This window comes from Erinaceus europaeus, chromosome 1 (genome assembly GCF_950295315.1).
Source record: "Erinaceus europaeus chromosome 1, mEriEur2.1, whole genome shotgun sequence".
NCBI lineage: Eukaryota > Metazoa > Chordata > Mammalia > Eulipotyphla > Erinaceidae > Erinaceus > Erinaceus europaeus.
The window spans coordinates 49,099,391-49,114,541 of record NC_080162.1 but is presented as its reverse complement, the minus strand read 5'-3'; the positions used below and the strand labels follow the sequence as shown (position 1 = coordinate 49,114,541).

General features: G+C 46.6%; 1 protein-coding gene across 1 annotated transcript in view; it reads right to left on the bottom strand.

Moving 5' to 3' along the window:
- Positions 1–15,151, bottom strand: part of PREX1 (phosphatidylinositol-3,4,5-trisphosphate dependent Rac exchange factor 1) — a 229,448-nt gene that overhangs the window by 123,436 nt on the left and 90,861 nt on the right. The window contains exons 2-3 of the mRNA XM_007526714.3: positions 8,684–8,755; positions 7,343–7,465 (exon numbers count right to left, since the gene is read on the bottom strand). Coding sequence (XP_007526776.1) covers positions 7,343–7,465; positions 8,684–8,755 — 195 coding nt within the window. The remainder of the gene's footprint in view (positions 1–7,342; positions 7,466–8,683; positions 8,756–15,151) is intronic.

Genomic DNA, 15,151 nt, shown 5'->3' with positions numbered 1-15,151 from the left:
AGCAACAGTAGCAATGTTTCCCAAACCTGGCCAATGAGAGCCCTCAAAGACTTGTGTTCCTAGTGCAAAAAGTTCTCTTTGAACAATTTTTGCTGAGCTAACAGAGTACCAGCCTGGAATTACTAAGGGGGTATCTCTGCCACCCAGTGAGTCGCACACCTCCTTCTTCTTTCCAAGAATGAACTCAACACAATGGAAAGCAGAGAAAGCCTAGAGAGAGAAAGGTAAAGTTCTAAAAACATTGTATGGAGTCTTGGATTCAGCTATATTTAAAGTCAACCCACCCCTTGAACATCTCATTCAAAAAAGTTCTTTTTTGTTTATGCTTGTATGTGTGCTGGTGTTTTGGGCACTTTCAGCAAAGATGGTCCTCACAGATGCACATTCTAAGAGATGGAATAAAACTGAAAAAATGGACCCCTATTTGAGGAAATGACAGCATCTCATAGTCTATCTCTGTCAGTACCACGAAGGGGTGGAGTCAAAAGCAAAGACAAACGTGTTTATTGTCACATGCCAAGCCCTGTCCAGTCGATGGGTTGTGCAGGCTGGAGCACTGGGGAGAATTCTGGAACTCCCTGGGGAGCAGAGGCAGAATGCTGTGATTGATTCATGATGCAGGGGAGGGGAGCAAGTGATAAGATCACTGCAAGTTTGTCTTTCCTCATCCCCTGGGCCCCTTCGCTGACAGACTCTACAATGTCATTCTCTCCTTCAGCCTGTGAAAAGAATGGAGTGGGGAACACACCGAGGCTTGAAGCTCAGGCAAGTTAAATTTAGCAAATGACAACACCCTCTCTTCAAAACCACATCATCCCCTTGTCCTTTAATTGAGCCCATCCCAGCTGCATCTCGGGCTTGTGACCTGGCAATGTGGAAATGTTGCTTTTGACGGTTCAAAGTCCAAGTGTTCAATTTCCTACCCCCAAGGGGCCCACATGGGGTTTAGCTTCGCCAGGAAGAAAATGGACATGCAGTTGTGTGCACACAGATGTGGTGGGTGGAGAATGTGTGCCTGTGGATTTAGGCTGTGACAGAAGAGAAGGAGACAGCTGCCAGCTGGGGACAGCTGAAGAAGAGAGTCTAGTCCCCAAGGAGGGTTCCAGGGTCACCAGAGGTGGTGCCTATTATCCACAGTACAGGGGGTGGCACTGGATCCTTGGAGGCCATCTGTTACAAACCACTCACTTCACACCCAGAAAAGACTGAGACTCGGAGAGGAAAGAAAGGCGGGCCACATGAACATCTCCGCCAGTGGGGAGAGCAGTGTGACATTCAGGTCTCGCTGTGCCAGGGTTTCCCCAGGCTATCAGCCACATATCTATGCAGCTGTGGAGAGAAGAGATTAGAAAGTGATCAGACCAAGCCACTTTCCTGCAACAGACCTAAAGTTCTTAGAAAACAATCCCTCCAGGACCTGTCCCTCCGGACCTGCCCTTCCTCCCTCCCTCATTCTGCTCCAGCCATACTGCTCTCTCCCTGCGTTGCTCAAAGCCAGGGCTCTGCTCTGATTATTCTCTCCATCTGAAACACCCTCCCAAGATCAGCCCATGTGGTCAGAGAAGCACTCCCTGACCAGAGTTGCAGGTTAGAACACAAGACACCCAGCAGAGTTCTCAGCCCAGATTAACAAGTCATCTCACAGGGCAAAGATTCACCCAAATAGTGCCTGGGATATACTAATCTGTATCCATTCTATTTAGATATACTTACATACAATAAAAACTGATTTGACATCTACCTGACTTCCAAATTTACTGAGATTTGCTAAGTCTATCCATAGCAACCATATCCCAGTCTTTCCAAGTTAAGGCAGTTCAAGCAGAATCACACTTGTTTCTTTTCAGAGAGAGAGAGAGACCAGAGCACTGCTCAGCTTTGGCACATGGTTCCAGGAATTGAATCTGTGACCCAGCAGGCAGCGGGGATGAAAGTCTGGCGCACTACCTCTGCACATTCTCTCCAGCCCTAAATATTGTATTCTTTTTTTTAAGTTTCTATATTTTTTTGTTTGTTTTTACATTATTTATTGGATAGAGACAACCAGAAATGGAGAAGAAAGGGGAAGATGTAAAGGCCTGAAAATCTGTTTCACTACTCGTGAAGATTTCCCCATGCAGGTGGGGATCTGGGGCTTGAACCCAGGTCCTTGTGCACTGTAACATGTGCACTCAACTAGGTGGAGCACCACCCAGCCCCTACACTTCATATTCTGTTTGTTCGTTTGTTTGTTTGGGTTGGGTTGGGTTTTTTGCCTCCAGGGTTATCACTGGGGCTCTGTGCCTGCACTATAAATCTACTGCTCCTGGCAGCCATCCTTTTTCCATTCTTATTATTGCTGATGCTACTGTTGTTGTTTTTGGTGGATAGGACAGAGAGAAATTGAGAGAGGAGGGGAAGATAGAGAGGGGGAGAGAAAGACACCTGCAGACCTGCTTCACCACTTGCCAAGCAACCCACTGCAGGTGGGAAGCCAGAGGCTTGAACCAGGATCCTTGTTCGGGTCCTTGCACTTTATACTATGAGCACTTAAGCCAGTTCACTACCGCCAGCCCCCTTTTTATATTCTTTGTATTTGTTGTTCTTAATTTATTATTAGATAAAGACAGGGAGAAATTGAGGGGGGGAGTAAGAGGGGGAGAAACAGAAAGACACGTGTAGCTCTACTTCACCACTTAATGAAGCTTTCCCTCACAGGTGGGAACCAGGGGCTTTAACCCAGGTCCTTGCACACCTTTACCACCTGGCCCCTACATTTTATATTCTTAACAATCCACATCGCCATCAGAAATGACCTCCTAGGGGCTGGACGCTGGCACACCAGGTTAAGCATACATAGTACTAAGCACAAGGACCAGCACAAGAATCCCAGTTTGAGCCCCCAGCTCCCCACCTGCAAGGGGGTCACTTCACAAGCAGTGAAGCAGGTCTGCAAGTGTCTGTCTTTCTCTCTCCCTCTCTATCTTCCCCTCCTCTCTCAATTTCTCTCTGTCCTATCAAAAAAAAGAAAAATGTCCTCAAGAGCAGTGGATTCGTAGTGCAAGCACGGAGCCCCAGTGATAACCCTGGAGACAAAAAAAAAAAAAAAAGCAGGAATGACCTCCTCTATTACCTGTGTGCCCTCAGTCCTCCCAGTCTGTAAGCCTCCTGGCAGCAGCAGTCTGGCAGCGTCAGGGTCAAGTACAGTGCCCAACAGCAGGTGTTACTTACTATGCATTTCAGGAGCCTTCATCATGTTACATGGTGAAAAGCTTCTGACAAAAGGGCTAGGAAAATAGCTCACCTGGATGCTTTGTCATGCACAGTGACCTAGGTTCAATCCTGAACCTGACTCCCACCACAAACTGGAGGACAATTTGGTGCTGTGGTGTCTTCCCATCTTTGTCTCCCGCTCTCTCTAAAAAATATTGCTTTGGAGCAATGAAGCTCCAATGACAACCAAAAGAAAAGAAAACAAACAAACAAAAAAATATGACATGAAACTGCATGGACTGGTTTCAATACTCACAGGCGGTATGAGCTTGAGCTAGCCCTCTCTAGGTCTTGGTTTGTTCGTTTATAGTGTAGGAATGATATAGCACCTGGCGTAATGAGACAGCTCACTAGGGCAGTGCGCAGCTTCGTGTGCCACCCAGGTTCAAGCCCAGCCTGCACTACACTGAAGGAAGTTTTGGTGACTTTTTACCATTCTTCTCTTTCTCTGACATGTTGTCTCTCTGCTTCTATTCAATAATATTAATAATAATAATAATATAGCACTCAATATTGCAGGTAGATGTGAATTTTCGATTAATAGAGGAATATAAAGCATTTACGACAGTGCCGAGTTCCCACAGAAAATGCACTCAGAAACTCACATCAATACCGGGTGATGAGATGTCTCAAGTCTGTGATCACCCCAGTGGTTAGTGGCTAGGTTTAAGGTGTCGCAGGGATCCTCCCATCGTCTGACAAAGGGTGGCAACAGTGGGCTGGTCTATAAGCAGCCCTCTACCCAGGTCTGTCTTAGCCCCTTTCTTTCCTGGACAGACTGTCCAGAGCTCAGTGCCCGGTTACCACTCTCCAGGTACCTCCTGAGTCATGACAGGGTGACAAGAGAGGAAGGTGTGGCTCTATACTGCCTTCCTCTGGGGCCTGAGCACTCGATTTGTTGAGCCACGGAGCCAGTCAGGGCACCCACAGACCTCAGTGCAAATCTTCCTAGGAGCAGCCCCAAAAAGGCTGAGAGAGCCAACAGCCTGGGGATTTCTAACCACACCACCCACCTCCAGGACAGCGCCCTCACCACCCCCAGTGACAGGTCGAGGCAAAGAGTGCCTGCTCCCTCGGCATGATTCGGAACTCCCACCAGGACACCTGTGACAAGCCTCCAGTTTCCACACACCCAGCCTATTTCTCCCCCACACGACACAGTCTATTCTCCTTGCACAGATCTATCAAGATCTGCTTTTAAAAAAAGAAAAGAAAAAAATCAGTGCACTCTTCAATGACTGTGGGGGGGAAAGGTGACAATTTTAAATGAAAAGGATGATTTTAAATTTAAAACACTGACTCACATGCTGAGAAAGCTCCATTTTTCAATTGTTATAATTAGCTCAAAAAGGAGTCTCAGGTAGGTACTAGGAGAGTGAGAGGTAGGTACTAGGAGAGTGAATGTAACACATTCATCTTCTTTCTGACCAGTCTGGGGGCAGGCTGGAGTTTAGACTCTGGGATGACAAGCGCAAGGAGACAGTTTGTTGTCAACTGCATGAAATCTGCATTTATTTTTATAGCTACTTTCCCTTTATTACAATTGATAATCATTTTTTATTTAGGTTCGTTTATTTGCTAACTTGATCGTTTTACCCAGGGCACTGTTCAGCTCTGGTTTATAGTGTTGCCAAAGTCTGAGCAAATGCTGTGCAGTGGTTAGAGAACATATCTGGTAATGTGAGCTAGTGCTCTATATACCTCAGAGCCTAAGGTATAAAAGGGTCCTTTGCATAGTTGCTATGTTATCTTCCCCCGCCTGACTTAACTTTTTTAAGGGAATTCCTTTTTGTAAATTCAACAAATATAAAGAGTACAAGGACTACAAACATAGTGTGTAAATCAGTGAAGTCTGAAAACACTGGCTTAGCTACAATGATGTTCAAACCCCTGCTCTTCTAACCATATAGTCATGAACTTGGGTTTAAGCTTTCTCTCAGGTGACTCCATCACTGGGTAAACTTGGGGGTAAGACTCTATTCTTGATTCAAAGGCAGAGCAGTGAACACAACCAAGCCCTTGCCTTTGTGCTATTAGTGTTCTAGAGATGGGCAGGCAAAAATCAAAAAGGGGTAAAAACCCAGCAGAGTACATCAGCTGTTGCTAAGGGTAGGAGCAGGAGGGTTATAATTTGCAGAAGGGCTATACTTTTTAAGTGGGTGGAGATGCAGAGGATCACAGAGAAGAGGGCTGTATCCAAAAGCTCATAAGGCAGGGAGAGAAAACTCCATGAGATGTCAGGCAGAAACAGTCCAGGAGGATGGGAACAGAGCACTGAGAGTTCTGGGGTGGGACTGTCCCAGGACAGTAAGGAGACCTGTTTGGCTGAGGTAGCAGAAATGAGGTCCCAGAGATCAGTAGAACCTGTCAGACCTAATAAGTCACCCAGTGGCCCAAAGAGTACCAACTCACGTCACCAAATATGTTCACTAACTACTGCACAGCATCTGCTGTGCACTGACTGTGCCAGGTGCTGCTCCTTTCATTCACACCCTCAGCCTCCCTAGAAGGTATGTTTCACCATCTCCAGTTGACAAGTGGGAAAATGGAGGCACTGACAGGTTAGATCTGCATCTCAGAGTTGGGAAACAAGAGTCAGGAGGAAACGGTCAGGCAGCTGAACTCTGAATACCTTGATTTCATTAGACCTGTTTTCCTTCCTCACTTGATCTACTCTTTTAGTAGGATGAGTGCTAGGTTCTCAGATTTCTGGAAAGGTCCCCAGCCCAGAAAGATCTCCCACAAAGGCCTGGTTTCCACTATCAACATCAGAATCCTGATGATAACCACCGACCTACAGATGCCCACCAACGCAGGATCACATGAGGAAGGTCCTGGGCAGTGCAAAACAGAGGGTGGCAATGAGGTTACTGTCTCCTGGGCACTGAGCCCTCGTCTCCCCTTCTCCAGCTCTTCTCCACATTTTTGTGTGAGTTAGGACTCCCTTAGAGACCTGATACCATATCTCTATGGCTTATGCAGAGAGGTCAGAGGGCTCAGGACGCCCATTGTTGGAACAAGCAGATAATGCATCTCAAAGTATCCCACCCTCCACATACACTTTGACTAAAGTGTGGACTATGCCCCTCTTAAGTTCAGATGTCATCATTTCAGTCAGTCTCAACAAAGCCACCACCTCCTAAAAGCCTTCCGTGCTGCCCCAACTAGAATCTCATCCACAGTGGACACTCATGAAGCATCAGCTCTACACAGAGCCAGATCTCAAGGCTTCACTCACATTAGTTCATTTCACCATGACAGCATCGTGTGACAAGTGGCATCCCTGCTACCCCTGTTAAACAGAAGTGGAGACTGAGGCCCAGAGAGGTGACAGAACAAGCCCAAGATCATTCAGTTGATGCAACAGGAGTCCGAATCTGAGAGGTCTGTCTGACTCCAGAGAAACAAAGGGAAAACTATCTATCTCTCCCTGTCTTTTTACTTTCTGGAACCACAGATGTTGCTCTCTCCTCCTAAGCACTCAAACTTGGTGGGATTCTTCCTGGGCTCTCAACTTCTCCCCACCACGACACAGTCTACTCTCCTTGCACAGGGCCAAATGTCTCCTGGAGGCAAAATCACCCCCAGATTGACAGCCACTGTTCCAGGTTGTTGTTTTCCCTCTAAGTTGTTTTACCTCTAAATTACCATCAAGTGAAGGTAAGCATGACTATTCCCATCTTCCCAATCAGAGGAAAAAGCAGGTTCAGAGAGACAATGTGCTGCTTATTCTGAGCCTCATGTCCATAGGTCTAGTGAGGACTTTTATCCCCAAAGGGGGTTCCCCAAAAAGTATATAAGAAGGTATGGAAAACCAGTCCTGAGAAGTCTCAGGAGCATTGGGATACAGTGATACAATAAGAATTCCGAGAAAAGATACTGAGGAGAGGGAGAGTCAACTGAAAACGTCCCCAGCTGCTAGACCCAACCTGCTGTTCCTGAAGGTAGAGGTGGGCCCACCTGCCCACTGCATCCTACCCACCCCCCCCAGAAGACACCCATAGAGAAGGCTGGCCCAGGGCAGGCACAGAGGGAGCAGCCCACTCCCCAAAGCTACAGGTTCTGGAAGAGGCTGGGCCACTCTACTCACAAATTTTAAGAAAACATTCCCAAGTTCATGCTGAGACTGAGGCTCTGGGTGTAAACAGTACTCCAAGGCAGCCAAAAAATCCTTATGGACCTCCAGGATGTCTTCAATGTTTGAGAACAGGATCTGAGAAGAAAAGTGAGGCCAAGAAGAGCATTAATCAAGGCAGAGAAAGAGAGCAAAATCAAGCATGAAAAATGTGTGTGCCTTTCTTTACTTTCTTTTTCTTTTTTGTACCAGGTAGTTCTGGCTTTTGGTGATGTAGGGGATTGAATGTAGAACTTCAGAGACTCAGGCATGAAAGTTCTTTTGCATAACTGCTATACTGTCTCCCCCACTCAAACATTTAAAAAAAAAAGATTTTTTTTTAAAAGAAAAAATACAGAAGGTATTCTTGCAGTAGGTGAGGCTGTGGGGAAACAGGTACTTTCAGACTCCAGAGCCAGTGTGGCAAGTAGCCACAATAACAAGCATAAGTCAACATTTACTAAACAGGATTAATGCCTAATCCTTCTCTAAGAACTTGATATGCATTTATAGAACCTAATCCTCACTATAACTCCATGAGGTAGAACTAATTATTCCCCCATCTAAATGAAGAACTGGGCTCAAACAAGACCATACAGTCCAGTAAGCACCAGAATTTAACTCCACCCTCAGCATACAAAGAAATATACACGAAATCATTTGTCACAACTGTCATAATGGCCAGGCACACCTGGTATCTCCAACCACTGGTTTTTAAAACAAGGATAGTAAGTCTAGGCACCTATTAAAGTGATACAGAAGAAGGAAATGCTGTAGGGAAAGATGCTCAAAAAAATGTTGTTTGAATTCTCACAAGTAATATATGAGTATCTATTTTCCATGTGAATCTGTAAAGTTTGAAATGTACCTACAACCAGACCCAGAGATTCCACATTTTAGAATTTAATCCTTCAATCAGCTACTCATCTACCCTGCCTCGGCACTCACTGTCCAGAACAAGGCAGGGGCTGAATATTCTGGGAGGGTTGCTGGAGATGCCAGGTTCCCAGAGTCACCTGGGAAGGGATTTTCCTCCATCTCCAAGTCAGAGGGGCTGACCCAAGGAAGCTAGAAGTTTAAGTGGATCATGCTGTGCAAGGAGATAAAATGGGAGTCTGGGGGGTGCTTGAGGCTGAGACTCCATAACATTCACCAAGCATGTTTCCCTATAGGATCAAGAAGTCTCCACAGCCTACAGGAATGAGCCGTATGAAGTCAGAGTCTGCTGCCAGTGCCCACCCCTGCCAGTGCCCAACCTTGTACACTCAGCACAGGGAGTTACAGGGGCTGTCTGTAAAGGAGCCCAGGCGTCCTCACCTTGACATTCTCTTCCGTGAGGCCCTTCTCCACTAAGTCCGCCACATTCTGCCGGATGCGATGCAGGAAAGCCTGGAAGAGAGAAGCAGGGAAAGGTAAGTGTCCATGCCTACAGTCCCCAAGGTCAACCACAGGCAGACTCACAGATTCAAATGCTAAGTAGGACCTGAGAGGCAACACTGTTCAGGGAATAAGGAAAACTTTATTGAGATAACACAAGTATTTCTTTAAGTACCTACTATGCCAAGCACAGTGCAGGAAATGACACAAAGCCTTGCCTTCCAGGAGATGGGCCCACATTAGCTTTGACAAAAAAAAAGTTTGAGCCCCTGACTCCCACCACACTGGGGGAAAGTGCAGCACTATGATGCCTCTCCCTCTCATTATCTCACCGTGTGTGTGTGTGTGTGTGTGTGTGTGTGTGTGTGTGTGTGTGTGTGTGTGTGAAGCAGGCCTTCCAGGTGAAGGATGTATATGTGTACGTGTGTGTGTATACATATACATATCTTCATGCATGCGCACACACACAACCACAGTTCTAGTTGCCTAGGAAGTGGCTCTGTAGGTAGGGTTGTCTCTCTTCCATGTATGATGCCCTTAGTTCAATACCTGGTACCGCATGATAGCACAGAAATAGGGGTGGGAGGGGAAGTGGACAAAACAAAGGGTGCGTGGTAGAGCAGTGCTTTGGTATCTCTCTCTATATATATAAAATAAAAATTGGCTAGAGAAATGGCTCAACAGTAACACACATGCATATGTCTCAGGGTTCAGTCCCCAACAGTTTTTTTTTTCCAAATTATAGCACATTCATATAGCTCAAAAGTAGTTTTAAAAAGATATGCAAAGCATCTCTCCTTTACCTCATATCTCCATTATCTTTTTTTTTTTTTGCATTGCTCAGCTCTGGCTTATCAGTGGTGCCTTGGGACTGAATCTGGGATTTTAGAGCTCCAGACTTGAAAGTTTCTTTGCATAATCATTATCTCTCCCTAGACCCACCCATCCTTCTAGTCAGTCTCAAGCTTCCCCATGGACCATAGCTACTAATTTTTTATGTACCCTTCTAGAAGCAGTTACTGACTATATATATATATATATATATATATATATATATATATATATATATATATATTCCTCCCAGGGAATCTTTATGCAGAAACAAGTATACATAAAGACAGCTATTTATATGCAAGATATATGCACATACATACATATGTTCTTCCTTTCTCCTCTTACACAACAATAATGCAGCTTAGTGACCTTCCTATACAATTAGATAAAAACTTTCTTCACATTTTTCACAACTGCCAGAATCTAACTGTACTGGTACATGGGATGGGCTGTTCTACCATTTTTTCCCCCAGAGGCTCAGAACAGAGTCCCATTGCTCTCCTGAGATGTGACAGAAGAGGGGCCAAGGTTCATCACCTCCCAGTGTGGCCAGGTGGGAAAGCTGCAGGCTCTGAGCTGTTTTTCAAGAGAAGCCAAAATGGATATTTATGTAGAGCAAAGTCTACCAGCTTTTCCCTGTTGGCAGGTGAACCCCCTGCATTGTGAGGAATTGGATTTTTAGGGGTCTGCACAGCAGTCAGAGACCAGACTGGAGGGCTGACACAGTGCCAACAAGAGATGACAGCAGCCTAGCCCTGGAAAAGGTGGGGCAAAACTGGCAGAAGAGGGTTCACAGGGACAAGCTGAGGAAATGGAATAAAAATGACTTTAGATGCAGCTGAGGCAACAGCTCAACTGGCAAAGCATGGGAATGGCGCACGTGAGGTTCCCAGTTTGATCCCTAGCACCGTGTGTGCAGAGTAGCGCTCTGGCCTCTCTGCCCCCTCCCACAACACACACAATAAATGAAACAAATCTTTTTAATAGAATGGCCCTAAGTTGATCTAGTAGCAGTCACATGGAGGCCTCAGCAAAAACTACTTCAAGACCCTACCGCAGGCATAAGGACTACAGTGAGCTCTGCTGGTGTGTCAGCCACCTACCCTGCCCCATGCAGAGAGGGGCGGGGTTGACACACAATGTCCCCATCACAGAAGGCAGATGCAGGCTGATGAAGGGCAAGGCTCATCCACTATGCTTGTCTGAGGAGATTTCCAGATCGCAGGCAGATGGGGGGTGACAGCCAGGGACGGAGGGCAGCAGGGGTGGGAGGGCTGAGGGAAGGCAAGCCCTTCACAGACGCCTGCCAGGTCCTTTCCCATCAGGTGTGAGCCACGCATGGCTGTCACAGAGCCAGTCACTGCAGACTCCTTGGAGGTGGCCCACTAGGGTGGCATACAATGAATCACAGAGAAGTCTGGGACACAGAAAAATGGCCTTACCTCTGTCCAAACATACCACAGGGTCATCTCAACCAGTCCCTGCAGTCCTAGCTCACAATCCCGGCCTGGCCCTGATCCCTGGAATCCAGACTCTTGCCCAGATCTCTGTCTCAGGAGCACCTCAAATTTAACTCTCCAAAGCATATTTCTGCCCACCCACCCACCCCCAACTAAGCTCTGCCCCCAAGAGGTCCTCTTTATCTTCATGGTCATGCCATCTTCCCACTTTATTGTTGTTGGTTTTTTTAAATATTTATTTATTCCCTTTTGTTGCCCTTGTTTTATTGTAATTATTGTTGTTGTTGTTGTTGGATAGGACAGAGAGAAATGGAGAGAGAAGACAGAGAGGGGAAAAGACACCTGCAGACCTGCTTCATCACTTGTGAAGGGACTCCCCTGCAGGTGGGGAGCTGGGGACTCCAACCGAGATCCTTAACCCGGTCCTTGTGCTTTGTGCCACCTGCGCTTAACCCCCTGCGCTACCGCCCGACTCCCACCACCTTCTCATTTTGAATTAAGAATCCATTTGAGAGATGGAAAGATTGAGATTAAATAATTTACAGGAAAGGAAAGACCAAGATAAGATGAGAGAGCCTAAGTAGAACGAAACCTTTACCACAATCCAAACATGGAGATTTGGAAGCCAATGATTTGGGTCTAACCTTCAGATCCTCCTTCTTCCTGCATTGGTATCCTCTCTGAGCCTTGATTTACTTTCCCAGATAACGAGACCATGGAGATACTGTCCTACCTGCAGAATGCAATACAGGGACAGAAAGGTCCATGAGAAGCTTGCCTCTTGCATCCTCAGGGCCTAGAGTAGTGTTTGGCACATAAGAGGCACTTTAAAATAAAGAGAAGATATAAAATGTGCCTAGCACAGTGCCTGGCCCACCACAGGAGGCTCAACTAGGGTCACATGGAAGACCAGTGATCTTTCTTTTTAAAAGACAGTGGAGTAGACGAGATGGGACAGGAGTTCCTACAGGATGTTTTAACAGAGCCTGAGATGCCGCAGGAAAAGAGCAGTCTTCCCCTCCCCAGGCTGGAGGGTGACCAAGGCGGCCTCACCCAGCATCCCCCAGGGGAGAGCAGGAAGCCAGAGCACAGCTCTGCTGGTCAGCTGACCTAGATCAGGACTTCCTGTGCTGCTTTTTTCACACGAGCCAGGCCACCACTATTGTGCATGGACAATGGGAGGCTCAGGCCACCCACAGCGGAGCTGCAAACAGGCCTGTGTGAGAGGCACAATGAGCAAGCAGCGCCTGACCCAGAAAGAATGGCAGGCAGGGGCTCTGGGCCTAGCCCTCCTGCTGCCCAAGGCAAGACAGGCTTTTCCAGGCGACACTGGTGCCCTCTGTGCTGTGGGCTGGTAAAAGGGACCCTTGGTCACCCAGCAACTCCCTGTCAAGGCTTGACAGCTAAAGAACACTCAGCCAAAGGCAGCTCTCAACTTGGAAAGCTGACTTAGAGGCAATTTCCTTCTCAGGATGTTCAGGACCACCTGAGTCTCTCCTCCAGTCTCAGAATCTACCTGCCTCCAGTCTCCTGGACATCTGCCCGAGTCTTCCTCTCCTTTTGGTGATGGTGATGGTGATGGTGATGGTGGTGATGAAGAAGGAGGATGGGGAGGCAGAGGCATTAAGGCCAGGTGGTAGTGCACATAGTTGAGTGCACACCTTACCATGCACAAGGACCCAGATTTGAGCCTCCACTCCTAACTTGCACGACTCTTCACAAGCAGTGAAGTAAGTCTCCATGTATCTATCTTCCTCTCTTCCTCTCTATCTCCCCCTCCTCTCTCAATTTCTTCCTGTCCTATCAAATAAACTAAAAGGGAAAAAACAGCTGCTGCCAGAATAGGTAGATCTGTAGTGCTGGCAGCAAGCCCCAGAAATAACCCTGGTGGTAGGAAAAGAAAGAAGGAAGGAAGGGGGGAGGAAGGAAAGAAAGAGAGAAAAAGGGAAGGAAAAGAAAAGGAAAGGAAAGGAGAAAAAAGAAAGACATCAAAGACCCAGGAAGGGATATAAGAGCAAATTTAACGAACACCCACAAGTGTGTCCCTCCCTAGCATTGCCAAGTTTCCTAACCATTCCCATCAAGTTTGGGGCACAGCAGACTGGGAAGAGAGGGCTAGGAGGGTCCACAGGGATGCTGAAGCCATCCTACTTCTAGACTTAAGCAGTGGTTACGTAGATGAATCTGTATGCAAGGCATCATCATGTGTACCTGCAATTATTCACATTACTGTGAAAATAGCAAGAACAGGAAGAAATGAAGCATTCCAGACAAAGGAAAGCCATCCGTATACCTGCCAGTCCTCTAAGCCACCCACCAGACAGGGCACGTGCTCCTCATTCCCACCCATGCCTCCTGCAGTCCAGGTAAACCTAGGAGAAAAAAGCTTTTTTTTTCTTTGCTTGTTTCCAGGACTTGCTTGTCTCACTCAACCTCACATCTTCCACAGGTCCCCACATCGTCATGTCCACTGGACAGCACCTGTGTCCAGACTACACCCACATCCTTGTTTCTTACCCTTGGGGTATATACATGCTAAGGCCACATTCATTGGCTATCACTCTTATGTCCTGGTCTGAGGGTCCTCTCCCATGTACAAAGGCAGAAGGAAACAAGATCAAGGTCACTTCCTTGTGTGCCTTCATAGGATTAAATCTGAGGCTCACGTGGTAATCAGTTTGTTGGAACACCTTTCCCAGCTACCTTCCTCTCACTCTCTCCACTCCCCCATTCTCCTATCCATCCTCCCTGGGTGACCTCCCAAGTAAACTGCTTGAACTTCCCTACTCCACTAGGGAAAGATAGAAACAGGCTGGGAGTATGAACTGACCTGCCAACACCCATGTCCAGCAGAGATGCAATTACAAAAGTCAGAACTCCCACCTTCTGCACCCCAAAAAAGAATTTTGCTCCATACTCCCAGAGAAGTAAATGACAGGGAAAAAAAAAAAAAAAACAGAGGGCTCTATACCCCCACTCCACCAGGACCCAAAGAATTTGTCACCAGGAATCCTGTTTTTTGGATGTGAAATCGATCTGGCTGAGACATCTTTCACCTCATGGATCGCCAGGGTTGATTCGGCTGATTTGGCTGGCTAGGCGGGTGTCCCCTTCCTCCCTCACCGCTCCATGTGCGTCTCTCCCAAAGCTGCACACTCAGTAGAAGAGTATGACCTTCCCCAAATAAAGATGGACCTGTCTTCGGTCGAGGGTATAAGAGTATCTGTGCTCCCCTGCTAGAATCTCCAAACAAGCTCTCAAGGAATCTTGTTTTTATACCATTAATGAAAGGAAAGTGAATCTAGAAAATACCAGAGGAAGCTAGGCACTGTTTCTCTTAACTGAAAGAGAAAAGGGGAAAAGGAAAGACACCTGGAAGTAGCAATAGGTGTAGAGGTGACTTAGAAAAGAAGTAACTATTGAAGAAAATGGAATATATATATAGACACAGATAGAAAGTTAGAGAGTCAGTCCATATTTTTTCCAATGGAAGGCATGGACACAGAATTCTGGTGGTGGGAAGTGTATGGAATTATACTCATATTATCATATACTTTTGTACATAAATTTTAAATCACTAATTTAAAAATTATTTTTAAAAAATAAACTGCTTGCTCTTGAATCAGTCTCAGGATCTGCTTCTGGGGAGTCTGGCATTAAGGCCTCAAGTGGTCCCTGTCATTGCTGAGTAGTGAACAGCAGGGCAACAAAGCCATTGTCGTGCAGCAGGTGGTCAAGCTATTCAACGTTAAAATGAATGGACCCACTGGGACCCAGGTGTTCCAGACCTTCCATCTCAGTGTGCAACCGTTGGTAGTAAGTTGGAGCCCGGCACATAGTAGATCTCAGAAAGGGCCAGGGGAGCGTGTGTGTGTGTGTGTGTGTGTGTGTGTGTGTGTGTGTGTGTGTGTGTGTGTGTGTGTGTGTGGGGAGGGGTACATGACAGGCAGATAAGATAGACTGAGGAACAGGGCCCAAAAGAGGCTTCTGAAGTAACTGGTACAGAAGTGAGAGACCAGAAGAGAAAGAGAATGAAAAGGGTAACAAAGAATGAATGAAAAGGAAGATGAAGGCAACACACTGGCTATTGTTTATTAATCATTATTGAACCTAA